Source organism: Alexandromys fortis, unplaced genomic scaffold (assembly GCF_014885135.2).
Source record: "Alexandromys fortis isolate MF-2015 unplaced genomic scaffold, M_Fortis_MF-2015_v1.1 scaffold_6, whole genome shotgun sequence".
In the NCBI taxonomy this organism is placed as follows: Eukaryota; Metazoa; Chordata; class Mammalia; order Rodentia; family Cricetidae; genus Alexandromys; species Alexandromys fortis.
Genome location: NW_026067902.1, coordinates 12,812,699 through 12,838,095, shown reverse-complemented (window position 1 = coordinate 12,838,095; position 25,397 = coordinate 12,812,699). Strand labels below are relative to the sequence as shown.

Genomic DNA, 25,397 nt, shown 5'->3' with positions numbered 1-25,397 from the left:
GGCAAACCCTTATCCACACTAACTAAAAGGCAGAGAGAGAACATGCAAATTAATCAAATCAGAAATGAAAAGAGAGACTTAACAACAGACACTGAGAAAATCTGAAGAATCATTGAGTCATACTTCAAAAACCTGTACTCCACAAAATTGGAAAATCTAAAAGAAATGGACAATTTTCCCAATAGATACCACCAACCAAAATTAAATCAAGATCAGATAAATAATTTAAATAAACCCATAAACTCCAATAGAAGCAGTCATAAAAGTCACCCAACCAAAAACAAAGGCCAGGGCCAGATAGTTTAAGTGAAGAATTCTACAAGACCTCCAAAGAAGAATACTCCTCAAGTTATTGCACAAAATAGAAACAGAAGGAACAATGTCAGTTTTTTACGAGGCCACAGTCACCCTGATACCCAAACCACATAAAGACTCAACAAAGAAGGAGAATTACAGACCAATTTCCCTCATGAACACAGATGCAAAAATACTTGTAAACTGAATCCAAGAACACATCAAAAAGATCATCCACCATGATTGAGTCAGCTTCATCCCAGAGATGCAGGAATGGTTAAGATATGTCAATGTAATCCACCATATAAATAAATTGAAAAATAAACAGACCTTGAAAGAATAATACTCAACTTCATATGGAAAACAAAACACCCAGGATAGCTAAAACAATCCTGTACAATTAACAGAACATCTAGAGGTGAAGGGACTGAGACACCAACCCAGTCAAAAATCCTTTCACCTACAGTTGTCCTGCCTACAAGATGTGCTGGGGTAAAGATGGTGCCGAAATTGTGGGGGTGAGCAACTAATGACTAGCCCAGCTGGAGATGCATACCCTGCAAGGTTCCCAGAGGGCCAGGCCCCAGATGCAGGATACCCCAGAGACCTAGGTCTAGACCTAGAACCAAACATGAATGGCAAAAAAATAGCCAACAAAAGATCCCTAATGATATTCTGAGTACTCATAAAATTAGTGCCTAGCCCAGCTGTCATCAGAGAGGCTTTACCCAGCAACCAATGGAAACAGATGCAGAGACCCACAGCCAAACATTAGACAGAACTCAGGGAATCCTGTAGAGGAGGGGGAGGAAGGATTAGAGGACCAAAAAAGGGTCAAGGACACCACAACAAAACCCACAGAACCAACTAACTTGGGCTCATAGGGGTTCCCTGAACCAACAACCAGGGAGCCTGCATGGGTCCTCTGCATATATGATACTGCTATGTAACTCAGTCTTTGTGTGAGACTTCTAACAGTGAGAACAGGGGCTATCTCTGACTCTCTTGCCTGCTTTTGGGACCCTTTCCTCCTACCGATTGCCTCATCCAGCCTTAAGAGATGGGAGGTGCCTAGATTCACTACAACTTAACATACCATGACAGGCTGATATCCACAGGAGCCTCCCTGAAACCGAAGAGAAACAGCGGAGAAGGAGTGGATGGGGTGGGGAGTGGGGTAAGGAGGGGAAACTGTGGTTGAGATGTAAATACAATAAATAAATAAATAAATAAATAAATAAATAAATAAATAAATAAATAAATAAATAAATAAAGCTTTAAAAAGAAAACAACATTCACTCAGTGTCTAATCATTCCTAAAAGTGGTTCAGCTTCCACAAACAATCCTGGAATTCAGCCAGGTGCACAGATTGGTACAACTGTAGTTGTTAAGATACAGTAACACGACCATAAACAGCTGAGAAACAGCTGCTGCCCTTAGCCTCTCAGGAGGTTGCTCAACACTCTGAGTTCTAGAAGATCTCCCACACCTCCCTGCCATCAGGAAACTAAAAGACAATGTAGGGTCTCCAGTGTCTCCCTTCACGACTGATATAATAACGCTCGTGTGAAAGCCGTGTTGAGAATGTTTCTCTATAAGCCGGGTGGTGGTGGCACGTGCCTTTAATGCCAGCACTTGGGAGGCAGAGGCGGGCGGATCTCTATGAGTTTGAGGCCAGCCTGGTCTACAAGAGCTAGTTCCAGGACAGGCTCCAAAGCTACAGGGAAACCCTGTCTCAAAAAACAAACAAACAAACAAAAGAATGTTTCTCTATACAGGCGGCAACTCTACAGAAACTCTGCTGACCAGAGAATATATACTATAAGAGGTATCGTTGTTAGTTTTTTCAGAAAGCATAGAGAACTAGGAAAATGTTGAAGTACTTAAATTTGCTGGTTAACACATTTTTTTCAAAGAATTAATTCTCCTTCTTCAAACATTGTCACCCCTTTCCAAGTTACCTTGTTTGTCTCCTGTTAGAATCCAGATCTTAATATTGGCTAGAGATAGACTTGTAACTGTTTCAATAACACCTTCTTGTAACTTATCTTCTACGGCAGTGGCACCTAGTAGCTTCGTTGGAGAGTGAAAATTAATGTTAATACATGCAAAGAACACATGTAGCACCTGTAGCTTTCAGAGTTTAAAGATAAAAGAATGGAAAATGAAGACAGCTTATAAAATGTGAATATAGTAAGCACCCTATTGTGTATATAAATCGATCAATTGGGTAGAAACCCAAAAGAAAGCTCACAAGCCAAGCCTACTTAATAACAGAGGCCCAAAGAGGTAGAATTCACATGAGGAAGATGGAATACACAGATAACACGCTTGCAGAAATGAGCCTAGGCTAACCCACCTCTAAGGATTTAAGAAGTCCCTAGCCGCTTCTCCACATTGAGCAGCAAAGGAGAGGTCCAAAGAAAAGCCCTCCCCTCATAGTCCAAAAACTAAGGGGACAAAAGGTAGTGTCATTCCATGAATTAAGAGGTCAGCAGATAATCTAATAAAAAGTCAAGATTGTTCAATTTTCACCAAGTGATGAGACCTGCTTCCTATAACTCCCAGCTACCAACCCCCTTGGTCACTGGGATCTCTGAGAAGAGCAACTTCTAAAACAGACCACACTCTGGGTAGTCATCAGTCTTCTGGACCTGGAGTTCACGTCTATAGCCCTGCTCCCTACCCACATCAACTGTCTCTGCACTAAAAGTGGGGTCACAGAGCACAGAGAGGAAATGAAGAGGCTGTATCAAAGATAAACTGGCAGTTGAGAAATGGGGCGTCTACTGTCCTTTACTTTGGGAGTATTTCCATTTCATAAGCTATTATTGCTGACAAAGCCAGTCCTCTAGATTCACTGGGGCCACACGGAGTAAGCTCAAAGCCAGCACATAAAGCGAGACTCGGCACCGAAAGAGAACTATTGCAAGAGGACTTAGCCAAAGGTTTAAGGCTAAGAAATCACACTTCCAAACTTATACCATCAAATCTCTTTCAATTTCTTCATAGAGCCCAGATATCCTTTCATCCCTCTCCATGGTGGCGGCATTTGCATCTTCGAGCATCTCCTGCCACACTTTAAAGAATTTGTCATCAAGCTCTCTGTAAGCAATCGCCAAGGTGCGAAGGCCTTCGCCTGCAAATTCCTGTAAGAGAAGATGGAATCTTAGGAACAAGAAGACGCCAGTAAACACAGCCAAAGTTCCCACAGTGTGGGAAGGGTTTCACTCACATCCATTTTGTCCCAAGAGCACTGCATGGCCATTCCGACTTCAGCTTCCCATCTCCTCAGACAGAAGAGAGAATGGTTGTGTTTTATGTTCATGCCTATGAGGTTTGACCTGCAGGGCACTAGTTTACCCCCTAAAAGCTGCTGAGAATGCCTGTTGAAGTGCTTTAACTGGGAAGAAAGGAATAGTATGGAAGAGAGATGTTTGGAGTAACTGTACCTTCTTTATCTATAGGAAACGTTCCTGTCCGTGAGTCACAGGCCTAACTCCCAGTGATGAGGAGAGGCACTTGGAGGAGCCACAGATTTCCAGGCAAAGAGAAGAAGCCCTTTTGCGGACTGTATCAGGCTCTCTCACCAAGCCTTTCCACAGTCCCTAGTATAGCATCCTTGATGACCATGACCTTCTGGTTTTCATTGTTTCAATTGAGAAGTCAGGTGTAATTCTGACAGATATGCCTTTATATTTTACTTGGCCTTTTTCCTTTGTAGCTCTTAATATTCTTTCTTTATTCTATGTGTTTAGTGTTTTTATTATTATGTGGTAATGGGATTTTTTTTTTGAGCCAGTCTATTTGGTGATCTGTAAGCTTCTTGTATCTTCATATGCATATCTTTCTTCAGGTTGGCAAACTTTTCTTCTATGATTTTGTTGAGTATATTTTCTGTGCTTTTGAGTTGGACTTCTTCTCCTTCTTCTAAACCTATTATTTTTAGGTTTGGTCTTTTCATTCTGTCCCATATTTCCTGGATATTTTGTGTTAAGATTTTGTTAGATTTAACATTGTCTTTGACCAATGAGTCTATTTCCTCTATTGTAACTTCAATGCTTGATATTTTCTCTTTTATCTCTTGTATTCTACTGTTTATACTTGCATTTGTGGTTCCTGATCATTTCCTACATTTTCCACTTCCAGAATTCCCTCGGTTTGTGTTTTCTTTATTGTCTCTAGTTCAGTTTCCAAATCTTGAATCATTTCTTTCACCTGTTTGATTGCTTTTTCTTGGTTTTCTTTAAGGGGATTTGTTGATTTTTTTTTAAATTTTCTATTTGTCTTTTCCTCCATTTCTTTGAGGGAACTTTTCATTTCCTCTTTAAGTGCCTCAAACATTCTCCTAAAGTTATTTTTAGGTCGTTTTCTTCTGCTTCATCTGTATTAGAGTGTTGGAGTTGTGCTATTGTAGAGCCACTAGTTTTTGGTGGCATTGTGTTGTTCTTTGTGGTGTTGAGTGTGTTGTTTTTTTTTTTTTATCTTGTCTACCCATATTTTCCTCTGGTGTACTTGTGGCCGTGTCTCTGGTGATCACTCTTCCAGGTGCTAGTAGATCCAAAGCTCAGATGGTTGTTCCTCGTGGTGAGTCAGGGCCATGGTTCTAGTCACCCCGGAAGTCACTCAGCATTCCAGGAGGTTTCTCAGTGCTCCTGGAGGTTGCTCTACAATCTTGGAGGTCGTTTGGGTCTGCTCCCGAGGATGTCTCTGCTCCAGAGGAGGTCCCTAGCTCCCGCATGATCCTGCAGAGGTTGCTGGCTCAAGCCTGCTCCCATGGAGGTCACTGACTCGGGCCTGCTCCAGTGGAAGTCACTAGTTTTATTTTTTAATAATAAAACTTCTTTGAAATCGTGAAGACACAATCATCAAGTCAGACAAGCTCAAATATTCATTATTTGTTAGAAACTATGTTTTCTGGAGTTAATTTTTTGTAAGTAATCAAATATTGGGAATTCATACTTTTCCTAAGGTTAGTGTTAATTGTCAACCTGACACAGCCTAAAGTCATCTAAGAGGAGACTCAGCTGAGGAACTGCCCAGATCACACTGGCCTTTGGATATGTCTATGGGGGGATTGTCTTGATTAACGGATGCAGGAAGGCCCAGTCCACTGTGGGCAGGACAATTCCTAGGCAGGTAGTTCTGGACTACGTAAGAAAGCTAGTGAGCAAGAGGCTGTGGGTGGGTGAGTGAGTGAGTGAGCCAGAGAGTGAGCCAGCAAACAGTGTTCCTCCATGGTTTCTGGCTGAGGTGCTTGCCTTGAATTCCTGCCCTGTCATCCCCAATGATGAACTGTGACCCAGACATATAAGCCAAGTAAACTAGACCACTTGGTAAACTGACAATCTCGTGATTCTTCTGGTACTTTATCCTTCTAACAGGGGTGAGGGGTAGGAGACTGGTGACTCCTATGTGTCTCACACAGCCATATTAGCTAGAAACATACATAGATATGAGTGTAGGGGCAATGTTGAAAACCTCAAATCACTTGTGCTTCCAGTGGTCACTTTATGGGCCTCCAAACTATGAGTGAAGCATTTTAATGGCCATTTCTGCTCCTTTGGACATTGCCAGTCTTTAATCATGTTTCTCTGTCATCTTGATGTATGGTGCAGATAGAGTTTTGGGATCAGACACATGCTAAATCATGATGCATCCTAATGAGTAAAAACGAAAAGCCAGTGCACAGTGCAGAGATGCGCTTTAGCCCAGAAAGACCACAAGACACATCAGCTGAATCCATCACCCAGGCAGTTGGTAATAGTGGGGACATTACATTCACATTTACAAGCCCTATCTTCCAAGAACATCACCGCATCCCCTTCTGATCTGAAAATCTAGTTACAGCCTCAAAACCATCCTTTGTCTTTTCAATTTGCACAGACGTGTCTTTGTCTTTAACTCGCAACCCCACTGGGCATTGCCACTGCCTCCCTCTCTGTTCCACACAACAGTGAATCAACTCGAGGAGGACACTAGAAAAGAGGACAGATGCCTTAGGTCATCTAATTAGTCATGAAACACACAGTTAATCCGGAATGGTCATTTGAGCAAGGCCTTTTCCTATCATTAAACTATCCAAAATCAATGATTAAATACGAATTTACAGGGCTAGAATGCACAAGCCAAAATAACAAACGTGAATGAAGGGAAGGGCGGGTTCGATTGATCTGCCCTCAAAACAACTCAACTAGAAAGGAAAATGAAAAGGCCAAATTCAACTTTAATATGAAAGGAAAATGTCTACAGCCTTGGTGTTTGGGTAATGACAAAAATCATATAGCTATTACGCCAATATTGTTTTAATTAAGAAAATTAAACAACCATGTCAGTCTCTGGAAAACATTAAGAGAAAATCAAGAATGTTCTGTTAAAAAGAAAAAATAGCTATGTTTGTAACAATTATTACTAAACCATCACTTTAAACTTAAAAAGTCAAGCAGAATATTTACATTTTGTTTGTTTTTTAGAAGAACTGAGGGGATGTTTATAATAAAAAACAACATCCAACAAAGGAACATGCACCTTCAATAATTTTGATGGAGGAATAAAAACTGATAAAATGATCATTTTGAACCGTTTCCTACAAATTTCGCTGGACTCAACCAGAACCTCAAATAAATTATTAGTATGCCACACGGACACAGGTTTAAATCCACAGTGGTCCTATAATTTCATAGGCCCTTGCCTTTGAGAGGGGAACGAAGGTACAAAAAACCCTCTATGCCCTTCAAAAATTTCTGGAAAAACTTGCACTAGTCTTGAATGTGTCGGTTGACAACCAGAAGACATATGGGACTCGCAATTTGTAGCCCAAGTGAAAGAAGCCCTAAAGGAGAAAGTTGGTTATCTCCAGAGATTCTCTTTCCCTCACCATCTAAACACAGCCATAAAGTGGTGGCCCTGGAGGACCCTGAGCTCACCCCACGGTGTGGCTCTCCCAGCTGTCCAGTGCTGATCCACCTGTGCCGAATCTCTGAGTGGCAGCCGGTTTCCAGACACTCCCTGGCACTGCCCTCTGTGGCAATGGCTCCCCAGCTGCTTTCTATTTCAGAAGTCAGCTTGTTTGCTGATATTCACTAACAAGTACCATAGGGGATGGCAAAGGGCTCCTGTGCTGACCTTACTATGGGGCACTTACACTGAGATGGTCTGATGTCAAAGACAGCAGGTCTTTGTTGGAAGGATGGAGTTTCTCAAACAAAATAGTGTCTGCTCCTTTGGAATAAAGTTTTATCTGTCCTTCTGGATTTCGAACTGGAAAAAAAAGAGCAAGAGTAAGAGAGAGAGTTTGGAAAAGCAGGTTGTATCATTGAAATCTGTGAAAAGCAGACTCTCCCAGGACTCCAGCTAGCCCATCTGGGAATGGACATATGGGTTGAGTCAAGAACAAAGAAACTATTCAGGGCCTTTGGCTAGACAATCACTACCTAAGTCAGTAGGCTTTATTCCTGCCCAATTAATTTAAAAACACTCCTTCTAATGGAAGTTTTTGATTTTCCATACTCAGAAACAAATATTTTTATACTTTTATACATGACCTACCAACCTCCCTATTGCAAAATGGTGAAAAGACATAAATTAAGCCATATGTATTAAAGAGAATTAAGAGCTTTAGTTGAGAGTTGTTGGTGTGGAATTCAAGATCTTCTACTCAAATAAATATCACTGTCATACCAACTCATTTCCACATGGAATTCTAGCCACTGGAGTTGTTACCATCTAGGAGTCTCCATAGGGTTCATTTTCTCTGCCATTAAAAGAATTAAAAGGCAGCAAAAAAATCACAGAGAGAGCCAACAGAATCAAGCAGTGAAGAAAGACTTTTATTAGAAGCAAGAATATACACACAAACACACACAGAGAGAGGGGGAGGGAGGAAGGATAAGAGGGAGAGAGAGAGAGAGAGAGAGAGAGAGAGAGAGAGAGAGAGAGAGAGATTCCGAGCAGAGGGGGACTCTAAAGTCCTAATATCAGTCTCTCCTTTAGGACTGGGAGCTTTAAACATCTTTGGGAGCTCTTCCTCCCCTACTTTAGAGCTGGCCAGTCTGAACAAAGACAGGGTGACTGATAGGGCCCCAATTTGGTGAACCTGTCCTAATCCCTCCTTTGTGGTCCAACAGAAAGGGAGCCCTATTGGTGAAGACAGAAAGACCGCCAAGACTTTGTTTTACACTGTCAGGCTTTTGCTTGGATCAGGAGGGTGAGAAGAAAACTACTATCGCTGGAACTTAGTTGTGGATTTCTCCCTGCCTGTCTGGCCCCCTCTGTACCTGATCCATCCAACTCCTAGTCCCTCAGGGTGTTAGATGCACAACAGTTTTGGTCCTTGCTTTGCTGCTCTTTTAGGCCCTTTGTTGTTAGGAAAAGCTCATTCATTTCAATGGTTTGTTCTTGGGTCAATCATAGCTACAAACATACTTCACAGAATCGAAAGAAATAAAGCTTCTACCCTTCTCCCACGGGAAGTCTGCTATTTGTAGAGCTGTTTTCCTTTCTTCTCCAGACACAGGAATTACAGCTATCACTAGACTTCTGGTTTCACTAATCTCACCTACATGTTCTACCAAATCTCACTCTCAAGTCATAAATGAGTTGACCCAACTTTGTAGGCTTGGTTTTACGTTTTGTCACATAGTAGGCACTCAATAATTTGAATTAATTAATTAATTAATATGAATATGAATATATTTCTTCCTAGGAGATCCAACAATGTGAAACAACTACCTGGGCCACAACTTCACTTTATAGTGTGAATACATGCCTTCATAGTTAAATCATAGAGATCAGTTTATCAGTTAAATCATAGAGATCTTTCCATGCTCTCGGCTTCCTGTATCCTCTAAAATCAGAATGCCTCCACACAGGGTAACATAAACACACTTTACTATTCAGTTAGTGGGAATAAGGTGGCAATAGGAAACAGGTTGGAAAGGGGTGGGTGTCCCTGTACCCTTTTCCCCTCATGAAGGTAATTATAAGAAAAACTGTACCAGGTCATCAGATAGGAAAGTTGGCCAAGGGTCTTAAAATAGAAAGCCATGACAAGACCCAGGACTAAGAGATTCCCTGAGTGCTGTGATCTGCTCAAGCCGGAAGGAATCTAGAAAAGAATGTGTTGATTAAGCACTTGTTCTTCTTTATTGGTTACAGTCTTTTGATGAAAATTTGATGGTTTTAATAATTTGGGGGGTGGAGATCGGATCTTAGACTTCCTATGTGCTGAGATTAAAGTAAACATCACACCTGGATATTAGACCCATAATCTCTTAAAAGTTTACAGTTGAGAAATCTTCAACTCAGATCAGATTTTGAGAGTCAATGTAATTTATTCTTTAGTGGTTATCTGTCACCTACCTCTATTCAATAGCTTTTTTGTTATTGTCGTTTGTTCGTTCTTATCTCTAGACCTTAATGTACTTAATTGGTGCAATGGGTTCTTCCATAATGGTATGAGATTCATATGTTAGCTAATCAGTAGATTCTATAACCTTTGACAAAATACTATAGTTTATTTAAGTAACTTGAATAAGGGGCCTTGTCCCCAATTGAAAGCTAAGCATGCTGATATTGAAATTATACATTAATAAGTTGATGAATGACAGTCCCCCAAACAAACAAACAATAACACAGAAAATGAAGAAGGAAGTAGAAGAGGAAGAAAGGAAAGAAATGGCAATGGGACACTGAGGAAGAGATCTCAGCAGCAGTACCTGAGCACTCACAAGGACATTGTCCTCATAGAACAAGCCACACGTGACAATCAGGAGGCTGGCATTGCTTTTTGCCTATAATGAAACATACTTTTCTACTCTAGCAAAGCCCCTCTTGAATCCCCCTGACACACCAATTGAAAGCCAAGCAGCCAGAGCGAAGTCTGCCAGCCCTATTCTACATTGAGTATTGCCCTTACCCATATGGGATCCATTAAAGCAGACATCTGATGTCTGTGGTTAGACTGAGAATTCCCCACAGCCTGTAATGGTGACCAATGCTGAGCAAAAGTCAAACTTCTCCCCATATAACAATCTTAGGTTTTTGTCAACACCCTCAGAACAAAATGAAACCCATGCTGAGCCAACTGAGGACCATTGACATCTCCCCTGGGGTTGTAAATAGAGGAAAGTTCCTGCTGATACGATGCTAAGCCAGCACCTAGAACAGCCTGTGTGCTTCTTAGTCAGTGGAAACTGCCTGTGGCCTATTATCATAAAACAATTAAAATGAACAATCTCTCCATACCATGTTCCAGTAAAGACCCCAAACCCTACCACTATGGAAACATACATTTTCCATAGTAGGAATTAATTTAATACAATGACCAAGGTGTTTGTAAATTACAATGTGAAGCAAATTAGTAAAACTCAGAGGGAGAAATTGGGGTTCAACTTGAAAATCCAAAAAGCAAAGCAGCCAGTCACTGGCTGTTACCTCGACCTCAGACTGAAAATGGCAATTCTGCCTCCAGGGATCTCAGAATGAGACTATGTTGAGAGCTGATTCCTCCCATTTTATAATCCTCTCTAGGGCTGGGATTAAAGGCATGCACCACCCAATTCCTATGGAAGACTTGTGTGGTTGCTGGGATTGAAGGTATGTCACATTGCAGCCTGGTCTGTAAGACTGGCCAGTGTGGCTATTTTACCCTCTGAACTTCTATTTATTAAAATACAAATGAAATACTGTTACATTTTCCCTTTTTATCTAAAATAAAGAAGGCTACAACTAATATAAGAAAACTATATATAGTAGTACAATAACTATGTACAATATATACAGGCAATAAATGCATCAACAATGTCTAGTCCATTTGCATTTGACAAATTCAAATAAAATACTCCACATCTATCCTATCTTGGTGAGTCCAAAGTCTTGCACATAACTTACTTTCTATCACAACTTGCATTACCAACCAAAACTATCTTTTGTTATCTCTCAACCTTATATACTTTACATTTCTTTAGTGGATTTCTTTTTTGAGTCTTGTAAACAAGGGAGACTCTAACTATAACTATCTAGTTTTCAACTACCTCAGAGACCTGAGAAAAAATAATATTAACTGAGTAAGCAGGAAGTACAAGCAAGTGACTTCCAGAAAATGTAACAACAGAAACAGCTAACTGCCTGTAGAGTCACCCAAAGTTCCTCTGCAACACTGAGGCATCCATCTACAGCCTACAGGCCTAGCATATCCAACAGACTTTTCTGTGAAGTAGGATATTTTGTGTTCTCTTTATCTAATTAGGACAGCATACTGTCAGCAGTCGAGGCAAGGGCATTTTCTTACCCAATGGCTTACTTTTACCACAAAGAAAGTAAACTCCATGTGGAGTTCCTTCAATGCTCATTATCTATTCTGAAATAGATTGGTGTTTCCAAGAGCATACATGTCTCATTGTCATTAAAAAAAGAACAACCTAAGTTATTAAAACATTTTAAATGTCATATTCTGTAAATCTCCGAAGTGTTTGAAGATGACCTATCTATCTAAAATATATCTTCATTTGTCCTTAAAAACACACCTAATGTGACTACAAGTTTGATTACACTAGGTGATTAACTACTAACCTATATTTTCTTACTATCCTAAACAGTTGGTAACAACTGTTTTCAAGGACTAGAGATTTGCATTGCTAAATGAGCTAAATAGGTGCAATACCTTGAACAAGATTAGAAATGTATGTACAGTATGTTTTAACAAAATTAACCTCAAATTTGTATCAATATATAAAATTTGCATACAATATACAAAAGTCAATCCAATTTAAAACTAATAGCTGCTTTTTTAAAGTAAATTCAATAATCTACCTTTTTATCTTATCATTATATCCTCCCTTTTTCTGAGCAGATTCAAGAATCTGTACTTTTATTCTATTATATCTATATCCCCATTTTTTTTTCAAAACAAGCTTATACCTATAGCTTCCCTTTTTTCTTTTCAGAGTAGATTCAAGAATCTACTCTTTTTCCCTATCATATCTGTATTCCCCCCTTTTTCTTTTCAAAACAAGAAATTTGAATCTAGTTTCCTTTGTTAATCTTTTTTCCTGACAATTTTCTGTACCAACTTGAAAACAACACTCTAAACAGAGACAAACATCCATAATCCATTTTGGGGAGGGTGAATGTGGGCATAGTTTTCTAGGCAGTTCCTACTGATAGGGATCATCACTAATAATCTTACAGGGACCCAAAGAAAATTTAGGATTATGGTCAAGTACTGACTGGAATATTCTGTGAGGCAGGGTCATCTCAGCCTGCAGTCATAAGGATGCATGAGGATATAGTCATGGATGTAGAACTCAGATGAAACTGAAAAAAAGGATGCTCTGAAATGTTGGATCATCTGGGCCATCTGCTCTACCAGAGATTTCTCAGGGGGTCTTCCTCAATCAAACCTTATTTTTCTTAACCAAGAATGAATCCACAATTTATCCAACCTTATTTTTCGTAACCAAAAATGAATCCCTAGCCTCTCATGTCCTGTGGAAACAGAAGTAAAACCTTTTCTCCAAAGTAACATATCTTTTGGCTTAAATTTTGAAGTCAAATTATTTTCAAAATATATATGTTGGATTAATCCAGCAGCATTTATAATCAAATGTCTTTTAGCAGCTGTTGCTCCTTCCTTGGCAATCAAACAATTCAAAGACAATACAATAACATATAGTATCCAGACTCTCGGTGTATTTTCCATCTTTGTATGGAAGCTAAACTAGGGCAGACGGGAGCAAGGAAGGCTAGTTTTTCTCCTGAACCCAAGTGGATAGGTTTGGGTCCGACTCTGGCCTGAGCCAGTGACTAAAAAACCTCAGGCAAATGGCTTTTTCATAAATTCTTGCCCCAAAAGTTGGGTGCCAAAATGTAGCATGATTAATAAAAACTCAGAGAGAGAAACTGGGGTTCAGTCTGAAGATCCTAAAAGCAAAGCAATCAGCCACTTGCTCTTACTTTGACTTCAGAACAAAAATGGCAATCCTGCCTCCAGAAATTTCAGAATGAGACTGTGCATGATAGCTGTCTCCTCCCGTCTCTCTAGGGCTGGGATTAAAGGCCTGCATCACCCAATTTCTATGACAAACTAGTGTGGCTACTGGGATTAAAGGTTTGTGTTATTGCTATCTGGTCTGTAAGGCTGGCCAGCATGGCTGTTTTGCTCTCTAAACTTCAGGCAAGCTTTATTTATTAAAACACAAATGAAATGCCACTACTAAATATTACCACAAAGAATTTCATTTGATGAATATTTATAGAGTTTATGGGCCAGTCCAGCGATTGGCCCTGGGCAGTGTGAAGACAAGGCTTTCTGACCTCAGTTAGCACCCAGCCTATATGCTGCTGCTATAACAGGAGCCCCAGGAGAGGGAATCTCACCACTGTGCTGAACAAAGCATTCTGGGGAATACCATAAGAAATAATTACTTGAAAAATAAGAAAAACAAATGACATTTAAGATTGGACATTATCGGATGAGGAGTTTTCAGCAAAAAGTAATTAGGGGAAAAGATTGTTCTATATCTACATTAAAAAAATACACACACAGAATATAAAAGTATGCAGTGCGTCCCAGGAATAGTGAAGTATGATGACACTTCAGCATAAAGTTTAGAAAGTAAAGATAAATAGGTTGGCATCACATTGCATGTGACCTCTCAAGCCACACTAGGAGCATTTCCCTGTGAATACTGGGAGGCCAACATTATTTAAGTGGTGACATAATCAGTCTATGTTTTAGAAAGAGTGGTATATTGCCAGCATAGAGGATTATTTTAATGGGGACAATTTTGAAGACACTGCAATAATTCAAGTAAGCAGTGACAAGACCCTTAAATGAGGCAATGATACTAGTAACTAAGAGGAAAGGACAATAGAATTTTTATGGAAAAAATGTGGTTTAGTAGACACTTGATTTGTGAATAATTCTAGAATGCATTTGGAAAGGGAAGATTTAGTATTACGTTGACAGGATTCTAGAGATTCTGGATTTAGAGAGTAACAAAGAAGGATATGGTTTGAGAAACATCTCAAATATTCCTATGAAAACTGATGACTAACAATGAGGAAATGATAGTCTGGTACCTTGTTTCTCCCCTGGGGTGTACCATCACCGTCACCTAGGAACTCATCAGAATTGCAAACCTGGGGACTCTACCTCCAGTGAACTAACACACACCCGTGGCCAAAGCCAAGGGATCTGTATTTAATAAATCTTCAGCTTGCTCTAATGGGAGCTAAATTCTGGGAATCATTATCCTAGTACTTAAAAGATATGGAAGTGTCAAAAGCAAGTGAACTTCCAAGAAGTCAAGAGACCAGTTTCATTTGAGGCGTGGCCTTTTCGGTTTTCAGCGCTGGGGTTGAACCCAGAGCCTTGTGCATCCTCTAAAGCATTTTCCCACTGAGCTATGTCCCACAGCCCAACTTCAGAAGACAACCCCACATTTCATTATTTTCTTTGCATCTGACTGGCTGTGTAGCCTGTTATACGCTATGTGATACTCTTGGACAAATGTTTGGTTTCTTGTGTCCTATGTGAGGATAATATATTGTTGCAATAGCCCTCACCAGAGAAGTTTCTGTTCTCAGAAGATGATGATTGGCTTAGAGACCCATTACTAATCAACGTACAGAGAACGAGAAACTGGGATATTCAGCCATAAATGGAGCATCTACACCATACCCTGCATCCCAAAGCTTGGGAATAGTTATGGAAAAGGGAAACAGAAGATATCTGAACCCAAGACAGGGGGTGACTACAAAGAAACAGCATCTTCCGAACACAGCAGGCAGCAGCGCACATGAACCCCCAGCAGTTGCGTCAGCATGCAGAAAACCTGTGCGGGCTCAAGGCTGATGAAATCCCAGCGTGGAGTGAGGAGGGGGTGAGCATGAAGTCTCCTAGCCAAGGAACTTTTGAGATTAATAGCTCTGGGAGAGGAAGAGTCCGTTTTCTTTAAGAGTGTAGAGCCTGGAAAGTTGACCACTCTCCAGTAGGAGGCCACACACCCAAGAGTATACGGGCAGCACAAACTGAACTTGATAGGTTAAAGAGGGGAAAAGGGAGGACAGAGTTAGGTGGGTGGGGAAGGAGGGCTTGATCTGGGAGGAGAGGGGAGAGGGAGTAGAGATGATTAAAACCTATTCTATAAAATCTTCAAAAAGCTAAGGAAAAAAAGGATAATTTTAAAGGGTTTTTTTTTTTTAAAAAAAAAACTGCTCAGAGATCGAAAAGAACTGGGAAAAAAAGCATGTAACTAGTCTGAGACACTGAGACGGTGCTGAGGGTTAGTGCTGAGTTATCGAAGCTTGGATGGGATGTGGTAAGTAGTGGACCATTGTCTCCAGCAAGGGGATAAACACAAATAATGAATGATGTGAGAAGAGACGATGCTGCTGAACAGAAAAGATGAACAATATGAGAATGGCCAACGAGGCCCACAACAACCAGCACAAACTACACAATTCAGAAATTCTCCTGAACTAGAGCTGAGAAGCTCTCTCAGATCCTCCTGAGCCAGAGCTGAGCAGCTTCCTGTCAGTCAGATCCTCCTGAGCCAGAGCTGAGCGGCTCCCTGCCAGACTTCTGGATTTGACTCCACTATGTTACCAGCTTTGTGGATTCAGTCAGGGAAGTTGCTCAACTTTTCTTTATCTCAGTTTGATTATTTATAAAATGGGCATAAAAAGAATATCATGTACTTTACTGGGGTTGTTGTGACAAAGCAGTTACTTTGGGTAGAGAATTCAGAATAATGTTGGGCGTGGAATAAGCTCTTGTTGAATTTTACTCACATGTTATTACACTTTTGAGGTTAAGTTGGGGATCATGAGAGCTCATAAAGTTATGAAAACATAGCACGTAGCCAGGAGTTAAATTACCCTTGAAAAGCACAAACAAATTAGAGAAGCATCAAAAGATAAATCATCATCTCGGCTAGCAAACATACCTACGACAGACATCCTTTTCCTGATGTTGTTGAAATCCAAAAAGGCAAGTAACTGATAAGTAACAGGTGTTCCCAATTCTTCCACTGTTATTGTCTCTGGGGTGCGAGACTTGAAAACAAACCCCAAATTTCTAGCAGCGGTAACTAGAGCTCCCTCATCGGGTGATTGAACTTGGTAAACCAGCTGTCCTAAAATGAAAAGAGACAAACACATTCAGGGCTGAGGGTGATAACTCATGTTCATAACTCCAATGCTAACCCCAATGCATTCTTTAATACCCAACTTTGGCAGCAACTCTAAACATTTGTTCTGTCCTTAAATTACATCCTCTCACTAACCATCTAGGAGACCCCAAGTCTCCATGCGTACCACCATGCAGTCCTTCCCACCAAAGTATCCAGCTGTAAGGCTGACTCTCCTCTGTGATAAAAGTTTCTTGGGTCATGGATTATAGCTCTTCACTTTCAGTGACTAGAGGTTCTAACTAAAACATTGTAATACATTAACTCATATGATCCTCAGGATAAGCCTTTGGAGGAAATGATGATTTAAATAGCTATTTTCATTTTTATACAGATGGGACCTATGGCTGAAATAGATACACGATCATTAGGAAGATCAAACAAGAAGTGAGGAAGCAGATGCTCTGGCCTTTCCTTCATTAAGTGTTAATGACCATTTTATGAGACCAAATGCGTAAAAATTCACCAAAATATAAAGGATCAAATCAAGATGTTAAAGACTTGTTGCTTACTAGTGTGTGTGCTGGGGTGGAGTTAAAAGGAGAGAGAAAGAACGAAACATGTGGGAAGACTACATGGGCAGATACATGTTTACTATTTATAGTGCTCAAGATATATTGTTAATAATTGGGTTTTCTATTAGTGGATATACTATTCCTTGTGAACAATAAAAATCCTACTTGTCTGCATATATTCTTGAATATACATTTACAAGTAAGTCCAAGAGCAAATCAGTTAAGAAGCTAAAGCAGAAAGCTTTCCATGAGTTTGAGGCCAGCCTGAGCTTCAAAGTGAATACCAACCGAGTCGGGGTACGTAGCAAGACTCTGCCTCAAAAATCAAAAGAGGAAGAAGGGTGGTAAAATAGTTACTTCAGACTTTTTCATAGCTTACCAGCCATAGTTAAGATGCAAATTTACCACTAGTAGGTAGAAATTTCTAAATAAATAAGCAACATCTATGGATTAAAGAAGAAACAAATGTTACAGAATATAACATAGATAACTATATGAACAGATCACACAAATTGACTATAGTTATAAAAATAGCACCTGTGAGTTTTTAAAGGAATAGAGACTACGATGAGAATATTCCATGTGCCAGGACAGGCTTGGGACCCACCTAAGGCTCTTTGTTTTACTCAAAAGATGCCTCATGCTTTCATGAGTTTACTATGTTAAAATCTTGATGTTAACCACTAAAATAAAATAATAAAGATACATTGTTTCCAAAGTAGCAGGCTTCAAAAGGACTAAATCTATGAAAAGACAAAAAAAAAAAAAAAAATAAGAGTGTAAGAAAGGAAAGGTAGGACCGACTAAGATGGTTGAAAAGAACTGCAAACGTTATCAATACTTGAGCTTTAAGTATTAAAACTAAGTGTAGTGGCAACAAATAAGCAAATGAACCGTGTGCTCTCTTATCCTTAGTGTTGTCTACACTGATTTATTTTTAATGTTAAGATGTATCATATACAAGAGATGTATCCAAAATATAAGGGGAGACAAAGGAAGACCAACAAAAGCTAAGTACACAGATGTCTATGAAGGAAGACCAATCCACTACAGTAACCTATAAATGATTACTGGAGACAATGAGATCAGACAGGCTATAATTCAATGAAAATGGAAGTCTGAACTATTGTCTAGCATGACCTTATAAAGCAAACACTGGCAAAACTATAAGTATCATACAAGTGTGCTGTTCTATTTGGTGCTCTAGGCATATTTTGATGAGCTGAGGAACTGAGCTATCAAAATAATCCATTAGAAAAACCCAGAAGATTGCTCATACCTATAATTCGAGCACTTAGAAGGCTGAGACAGAAGGATTGCCATGAGCTGAGGGCATCCTGGGCTACAGAATAGCAGGCTGTCATCAAACAAACAAATAAACAAACAAAAGAACAAGAAGCGTTAGCAATATAATTAAAATATTGTTGGATATACGTGTTTAGAACACAGTACCCTCAAATTATAGAATATACATTCATCTCAAGCATTTATTAAATGTTCATGAAAGTCAAGCATATATCAAGCCATTTTCAAGCTTCAATAAATCTTAAAATTAATATAAGTCAATAAAATAAGTTTTAAAAATATAATAAAACTTATGTCATTTATTAAAACAGAAAATAAAAGAAAAAGCTTCCTATCAGGTGGTAGTGGCACACACCTTTAAACCCAGCACTCCAAGACAGAGGCGGGAGGATCTCTATGAGTTTGAGGCTAGCCTGGCCTATACAAAGTAAGTTCCAGGATAACCAGTGCTACAGAAAGAAACCCTATCTCAAAAACAAAAAATCTCCCTAAAATACTTGCATTTCTCACTCTCTTATTCTGAAACTTCACTCTGTCAGAGACCAAAACCACAGTCCCTCTAGATAACTTCCCCATGAAACAAATGCCATATGCATAGCAATATTCTCAACCAGGAGCTGAATTTTAAGTATTAATACCAAATGTTAGATGTGAACTCTCTCCTTTTCTCTATGTGACATTTACGCAGTGAAGTTTTGTTTTGAAAGTTCCTTAACATGTATGGATTTGTTTGAGCCTGACCTACACATTCCACAACAAAAGCTTTGAAACAAAAGCAAGTTCACATTACCTCAAAACATAACCCTATCGGTGGGATTTGATGTCTGGAGACAAGAGGTAGAAACCATTGAAAACATGCCCGTTTCTAACTCTTTTCTCTTCAGAAATCCTTGTGAGTGGCAAGAGACATTGACCAGCCGCAAGAAAGGCTGAAGAGTGACCTCAGGAAATGCTAAGTATGGAAAGCAGACGGCTGGGGCTCTCATTCATGTATAGTGGGGATATAAAATGGTATATTAATATTTTTAAAAAATGGTTGAACAGTTTCTAAGAAGTTTAAACATATCCTTATATGATGAGCTGGAAATTTTCATTCCTAAGTATTTAGACACCCTCCTTTTCCAATTTCTTAAACAAATAATTTTTAAAAGACATAAAAACTCTTTGTGGCAACTTTACTCACAAAAGCTAGAATAATCTGTGTATTAACAGAGAACTGGAAAAGGTTGTAGCATGTTCATACAGGGAAATGCTACTTTAATAAAAAAGAAATTAGTAACTGAGATACCAGTACCGATGACAGAACACAGCACACAGAATATATACTGTACAATTCTGCTTATATGGAGGACAAGAAGGGCAAATTCATCTTTAGTGATAGAAGTCATGGCAGAGCTTGGGTGGACTAAAGTTTCTAGAAACTAAATAGGAAGGTCAGGAGCAACTTCACTGCACTGATGGAAGAAATTTATGTCTTGATCCAACCAATACCTCTAGGGATATTTGTAGCTGTCAAAGCTAACCCAATTTCAATGTTTATGCATGTGTATGCATGTGTGTACTTTGAAGATCTGGGCACTTCAATGCATTGAGTTGTAGCACAATGTAAATTTTTAATAATACCAGAATTGAAAATGAATCTACAAATGTGAGAGCTATCTGAAAGATAAAATGCCAAATTGATCAATAAAGAAACAAAGATAGAGGAGGAAAAATCATAGTTCAAAACAAATGCAGAAGAAAAATGAAGGCAGAGGTGAGAGAAAGAAAGCACCAATAGTATCCAAACTCAGTCAACAAATGGAAACAGAATCTTGGAGGCCTCGTTAGTAAAAACTACTTAAAGAACTCCATTCGGCACCGCTGGACACTGGGCTCCTTCTCCAGCCAGCTCACTCTGAATGGCAGGCTGAAGCAATACTTCTTCTATGGATGCATCCTTAAAAATATTTTTCTACACTGGCTGGGTTCAAGCCACCTCATAAAAAGGTCAAGACCTGAGTCTGGGACCCAAGACCAGAGGTGAGAGAATGCAGTCGCGTCAGACTACCACAGACTAGGAGGTGAATGAGAAAGCGACCTATACATAATTCTATCTCTAATAAGAGCCCTGGCAGACTCCTTGTCCTAGCCCTGGAAAAGTAAGACCGTAACAGAGGTGACATGACTTCCAGAACAGAGACCCCATATCCAGAAGGTCAGTTACATGATCTTCTTCATCCATACAATCTTGAACAACAGATTGAAGCAATCAATGCCATTCACCAAACAGGAATTCTCTCACACAAAGAGGAACAGACAACCAGAAATCACCAAACACTTGAGAACAACACAAAACTTAGATGCAGAAGAGGGGGGAGGAAGGGAGGGAGTGAGGAAGGGGGGAGACAGAGAGGGAGGGAGGGAGGAAGGGAGAGAAGAAGAGAAAAGACAAAGAAAGAGAGACAAAGACAGAGAAAGACAGAAAGAGAGAGAAAATACTCAATAAAATACAGTATACTGGATGAAACAAAAGCAAATTTCAAATTAAGTATAATTAATATCCTCAATGAGATCTAAAGAATATCATAACATTAATGGAAAACAGATTGCTATTAAAATGAAATAGGGTTTGGGAAATGAAAAAAGCTCAGAAGGCAGAAATAAAAGAGACCTCCTTAAGGCAATTCCCAGAAGGGAATAATAATTCCTTGTGGTGTTAATATTATAAAGATCAATTAAAGCCATAAATAAAATTATGTGGATCTTCAAAGCAATTAAAATCTAAAGAATGGGTTAACCCAGCACTTATTACTTCCTTGGGTAGTAATTTTAACTTAATATTTGGTAGCAGAAGGAAAAAAACAACCTACAGGTGAGACCGTTAGGCTTCAAAGGAAGAAGCTGATTCTCTGGCATCATCAATTACCTCCCAGCGTCAAAATGGAAAGTAAGCCAGCTTGTTTGGGTGCATTTTATGAACTTGAGCTCCACCAACCATGTAGCATGAGAGAGGCCTTGACCAGAATGATGGCCACAGTGCTTTAATATAAGTTTACCCCCATTCTATGGTCATCTTTATCCGTTAGACGTTCATGTGTCGTGTGACTCAACTCTGTTACCCATTTGTTCTGGGTTCTAGAAGCTTCACAGCCAAATGTGGTGCTCAATCAAAAGAAGCATTTCATCCAGCTGAAGGACATACTTGGAGCTTTCTTTTCTTATTTATTTATTTTTTTTCTGTAGCTTTGGAGCCTGTTTTGGAACTAGCTCTTGCAGACCAGAGGGGCCTCGAACTCACAGAGATCTGCCTGCCTCTGCCTCCCACGTGCTGAGATTAAAGATGTGCGCCACCACCACCCAGCCTGGAACTTTCTATTGGTACTGTATCTTTTTTTTTCTTTAAAGTATTTATGGGGACTGGAGTGATGGCTCAGCAGTTAAGAACACTAGCTGCTCTTTCAGACAATCTGGGATTCATATCCCAGCACCCACATAGCAGCTCACACCTATCTGTAACTCTAGCCCCAGGTGATCAGACACCCTCTTCTGGCCTCCATGGGAACTGCACACAAGTGGTATACAGACTCGCATGTGGGCAAAACACCTATACATATAAATAAAATTAATACAAAATAAAAATATTTCCTTGTTTATGAGAAGCACCCAGGATAAAAACAAACTGTTTGGAATAGTCTACCTTTATTTAGTTCAGAAATCTTTCCATTCTAATATCAGTGCTTATCTTTGTTATATTTTTTTAAAAATCCCTACTCAAGCACACTTCATTTACCTGCACCGTCCTCCTCTGACATTACAGTGTGGCAGAGAGCAAGCAAGCGAAGGAATTCGTGCACTTTGGGGTCCCCCAATTCAATGGCTTCCATCAGACTGTGGTCAGAGAAATGAAGCACTCTTTCTGACTGAGATTTGCCTGGGATGTCCACAGCCTCCTTTTTCTGCAAGAGAACACCACCACCGAGTCAAGCTTTTTCCAACAATAATCCATTGTTGTCTTTTCATTTTTGACCTTTGTACTCTTCATGGGGCTGTTACTTTTAAAAACACCTAACTTAAAAAAAAACCTACAACCATTTAATCCCAAATTGTTTGAAATATATAAACTCTAATATCCATCTCACATGCTGCTGTGTAGCAGAGTAAGGCTTCCATCCCAGAGGGAAGTTCATAAATACATGGGATGTTAAGGAGGAGGTGAAACATTTCACCCTGCAAAGAAGATTAATCTTAAACTCAGTGAGGACACAACTCAGAATAGCTTCAGGAAGTCCCTGAAACCAAACAGATCCAATAAGACCCCCCCCCCCCTCCTTCCACAAGTATATAAGCAGTAAAGACGTGTATAAGCCGTGAAGGATGCTCACCAACCAGAAACACTGCCTGAAAGGGCCAGAGACCAGCCAGGCTGCCTGGAAGAGACTCAGACCCACTGAGCTGCCTGGAAAGGACACTCTCCAATCCTGAGCTGCCTGTAGGTTGTATGGGTTTCCAGCTTTCATGAACTGTCACCACTCTAAGGTGGGTTCTGGTAATGCAGCTGTCTGAGATAGTCTGCCATTTTAGTACAATGGCAAGGTGGATTGGTGACCCCAAAACAGATGTCTCTAATAGGCAAAGTCCTGCTGCCTGGGCAGCAAGGCTATATCCTGTATTATGGGACTTCATGTCCCTGCCAGTCCCCAGACCATAGGTGCAGGGCATGTGGCTCATTCCCACTCCCCCGGCCTGGACTCTGGCTGAACTATTCAGTAAAGTGGAAAGAGAGACATGGGACAGGGAGGAGCCCTGGTGAGGGACTTGCAACAAGAGCAGGCTGCAGAGTCAGGGCCAGCAGCCCTCACTGGTGTGTGGCCGTGTAAGGCTGAGAGCGTTTCTGTCAGCTTCTACTGCTTGTGAAGCCACCAGTGTCGACCTCTTGGTGTGGAATCTAATTGTCCGTCCCACCAGGCCGGTGAGTATGCCTTCCTGGGCCAGCACGGAGATGAAGGAGCAGATTAACTGGTAGTTATGGGTCCTCTTCTGCTCACCAGTCTTGAACTTCCCTCACAGTTTACAGTCTTGGCTTCCACACACTTCAGCAGGGTTAGCTAGTACATTCCTCCACTCGCGGGCTCACTGGGCCTTCTCAGGCCAGTCCTCTCTCCACTGTCTGTCTTCTACCATCTCCTTCTCCCCAAGGCTGCTGAACCCTCTTGTCTTGTCTTGGTCTGATAGAAAATGAGGAGCCTTTCCCACCATCCGTAAGTGCCATGGGATTCAGTTCACTACCCTCAGCAAGGTACAGCAGGCCCGTGCTGATGATGGGACCCAGGTCACTGACATCAGCACCCAGTCAGCTGTGGTTGTCTCCTAAAAGCACCTTGGTGATGTGGGAGATGCCAGGCCTAGAAGGCTGTGTTGACCTGACAGAGAAGATGGTGAATGAAAGTATTGCCAATCTTGGAAGCTGTGTCTGTGTGGTCATTGGTAGAGGCAGGAAGGGTGGCCAATATGCGGGCACAGCCACCCCGCAGCTGATCTTGATAAACAAGAACCGATAGGTCATTATGAGATTCTTGAAGCTTCCCAGCCAAGATATTGATGGTGTTGGGCTCCATCAGCAACAGCTGCCTACCTGAAGAACTTATGATCTCGGCTACTCCGTCCTCTCTGCATGTAGCTAATGGCAGAACTGAGTTCTGCATGCCACCCTTGTCATTTAGTTGTCCTTGCCCTGGGAGTGCTGCTGAGGTGGGCACACTGCAGCTTGACTGCAGCCCTTACCTGCTGCCAGCTCTTCTCCTGCTGCATAGGGTCCTTGATATAGCTGTGATTGTCCAGAGAGGCTGGTAGCTACTGGACAATGTGGATAGGAGTCAAGGGAACCCCACTGAGGATGCTTCCCAGAGGTTTCACCAATGGATAGAGTTTGCTGGGAGAAGTATGCATTTGAACTCGTAGGCATGAATCAGTCACCTCCCCCGTACCACTTGTGCGGGTGCCCTCAAAGTTAGCTAGGGCCCTGCCTGTCTCCAGTACTGGGGCGGGGGGGGGGGGGGTCTTGCCTCTGTCTAGATTGGTCTCCTCAGTCTGAATTGGCTCTGGTTTTGTTACTGTAATCACTGCAGGGCCTCCTCCATGGCTGTTTATGTCAGTTCACCTTCAGTGCAGATAGCCTAGCGTCATACTTAATCCTGTGACTGGATACCACTTTCAGTAGCAAGGCCCGCATGCTTCATGATAACCCATCAGGCTTCATCTGTCTACTCCTTACCCCTCCCCCAACCCAGGGCTCATGACCAAGATGGTGACTTTTCAGCCCAACCAGCTCAAAGATAGGCCCAGAGATGACGATGCGGCCTGCACTGTTTCTTGGAGAGGTGATGTGCTTCCGGCCTGGCATGGCAATTATGTGCTTGACTTGCTTGGGGGCATTGCCAATTGCATAGCCTTGGCTCCCAGGACTGAAGGGCTTTATTGACATCTTTCATGTGGCCCAGGGTAGGGCCCACATCCATATTTCTGCAGTTCAGTAACATACTAAGCATGAGTGTTACAATAGCTGAGAATCAGCTGATGGCAAAGGTGGTGATATTCACGATGCCACCTTTAGTCATATGTCCCACCAGTGGAGAGACCTTACCTTGCTGTGAAACCTGTACTTTTCCATCCAGAGCAGGAAGATGAATCCATATGTCGCCCCTGGCATTTGACCTTAACGCCACAGAGCTCCACTTGTACCCTTTGACACCAAAATTAATGGGACATCCTGACCTAACTTCATTTTGAGAGCAAAATCTGACCTGAAATAGTGTGTGTTTTGCTAGAGCCCCCTTTGAACTACTAATACTTATGAATTAGCATTTGCTATTACAAATACAGTAATGTGTTCTGCTGGTAAGCACGCCCTTAAATCTCACTGTCACTAAAGAAAATGGTGGGCTGAATATGGTGGACAATGAGGGCTGCTGAGAAGCCAAGGACAATGCCACTGGGTTTTGATCCTACTTCATGTTCTGGCTTTGTGGGAGCCTAGCCAGTTTGGATGTCCACCTTCCTAGACCAAGATGGAGCGGGGAGGACTTTGGACTTTCCACAGGGCAGGGAACC

The 25,397-nt window shown here is 40.9% G+C and overlaps 1 protein-coding gene across 1 annotated transcript in view; it reads right to left on the bottom strand.

The window, feature by feature from the left end:
* The window catches only part of Atp8b4 (ATPase phospholipid transporting 8B4 (putative)), a 168,797-nt gene that overhangs the window by 45,498 nt on the left and 97,902 nt on the right, over nt 1-25,397 (bottom strand). The window contains exons 16-20 of the mRNA XM_050134452.1: nt 22,081-22,246; nt 16,246-16,434; nt 7,440-7,555; nt 3,280-3,444; nt 2,257-2,368 (exon numbers count right to left, since the gene is read on the bottom strand). Of these exons, the coding sequence (XP_049990409.1) occupies nt 2,257-2,368; nt 3,280-3,444; nt 7,440-7,555; nt 16,246-16,434; nt 22,081-22,246 (748 nt within the window). The remainder of the gene's footprint in view (nt 1-2,256; nt 2,369-3,279; nt 3,445-7,439; nt 7,556-16,245; nt 16,435-22,080; nt 22,247-25,397) is intronic.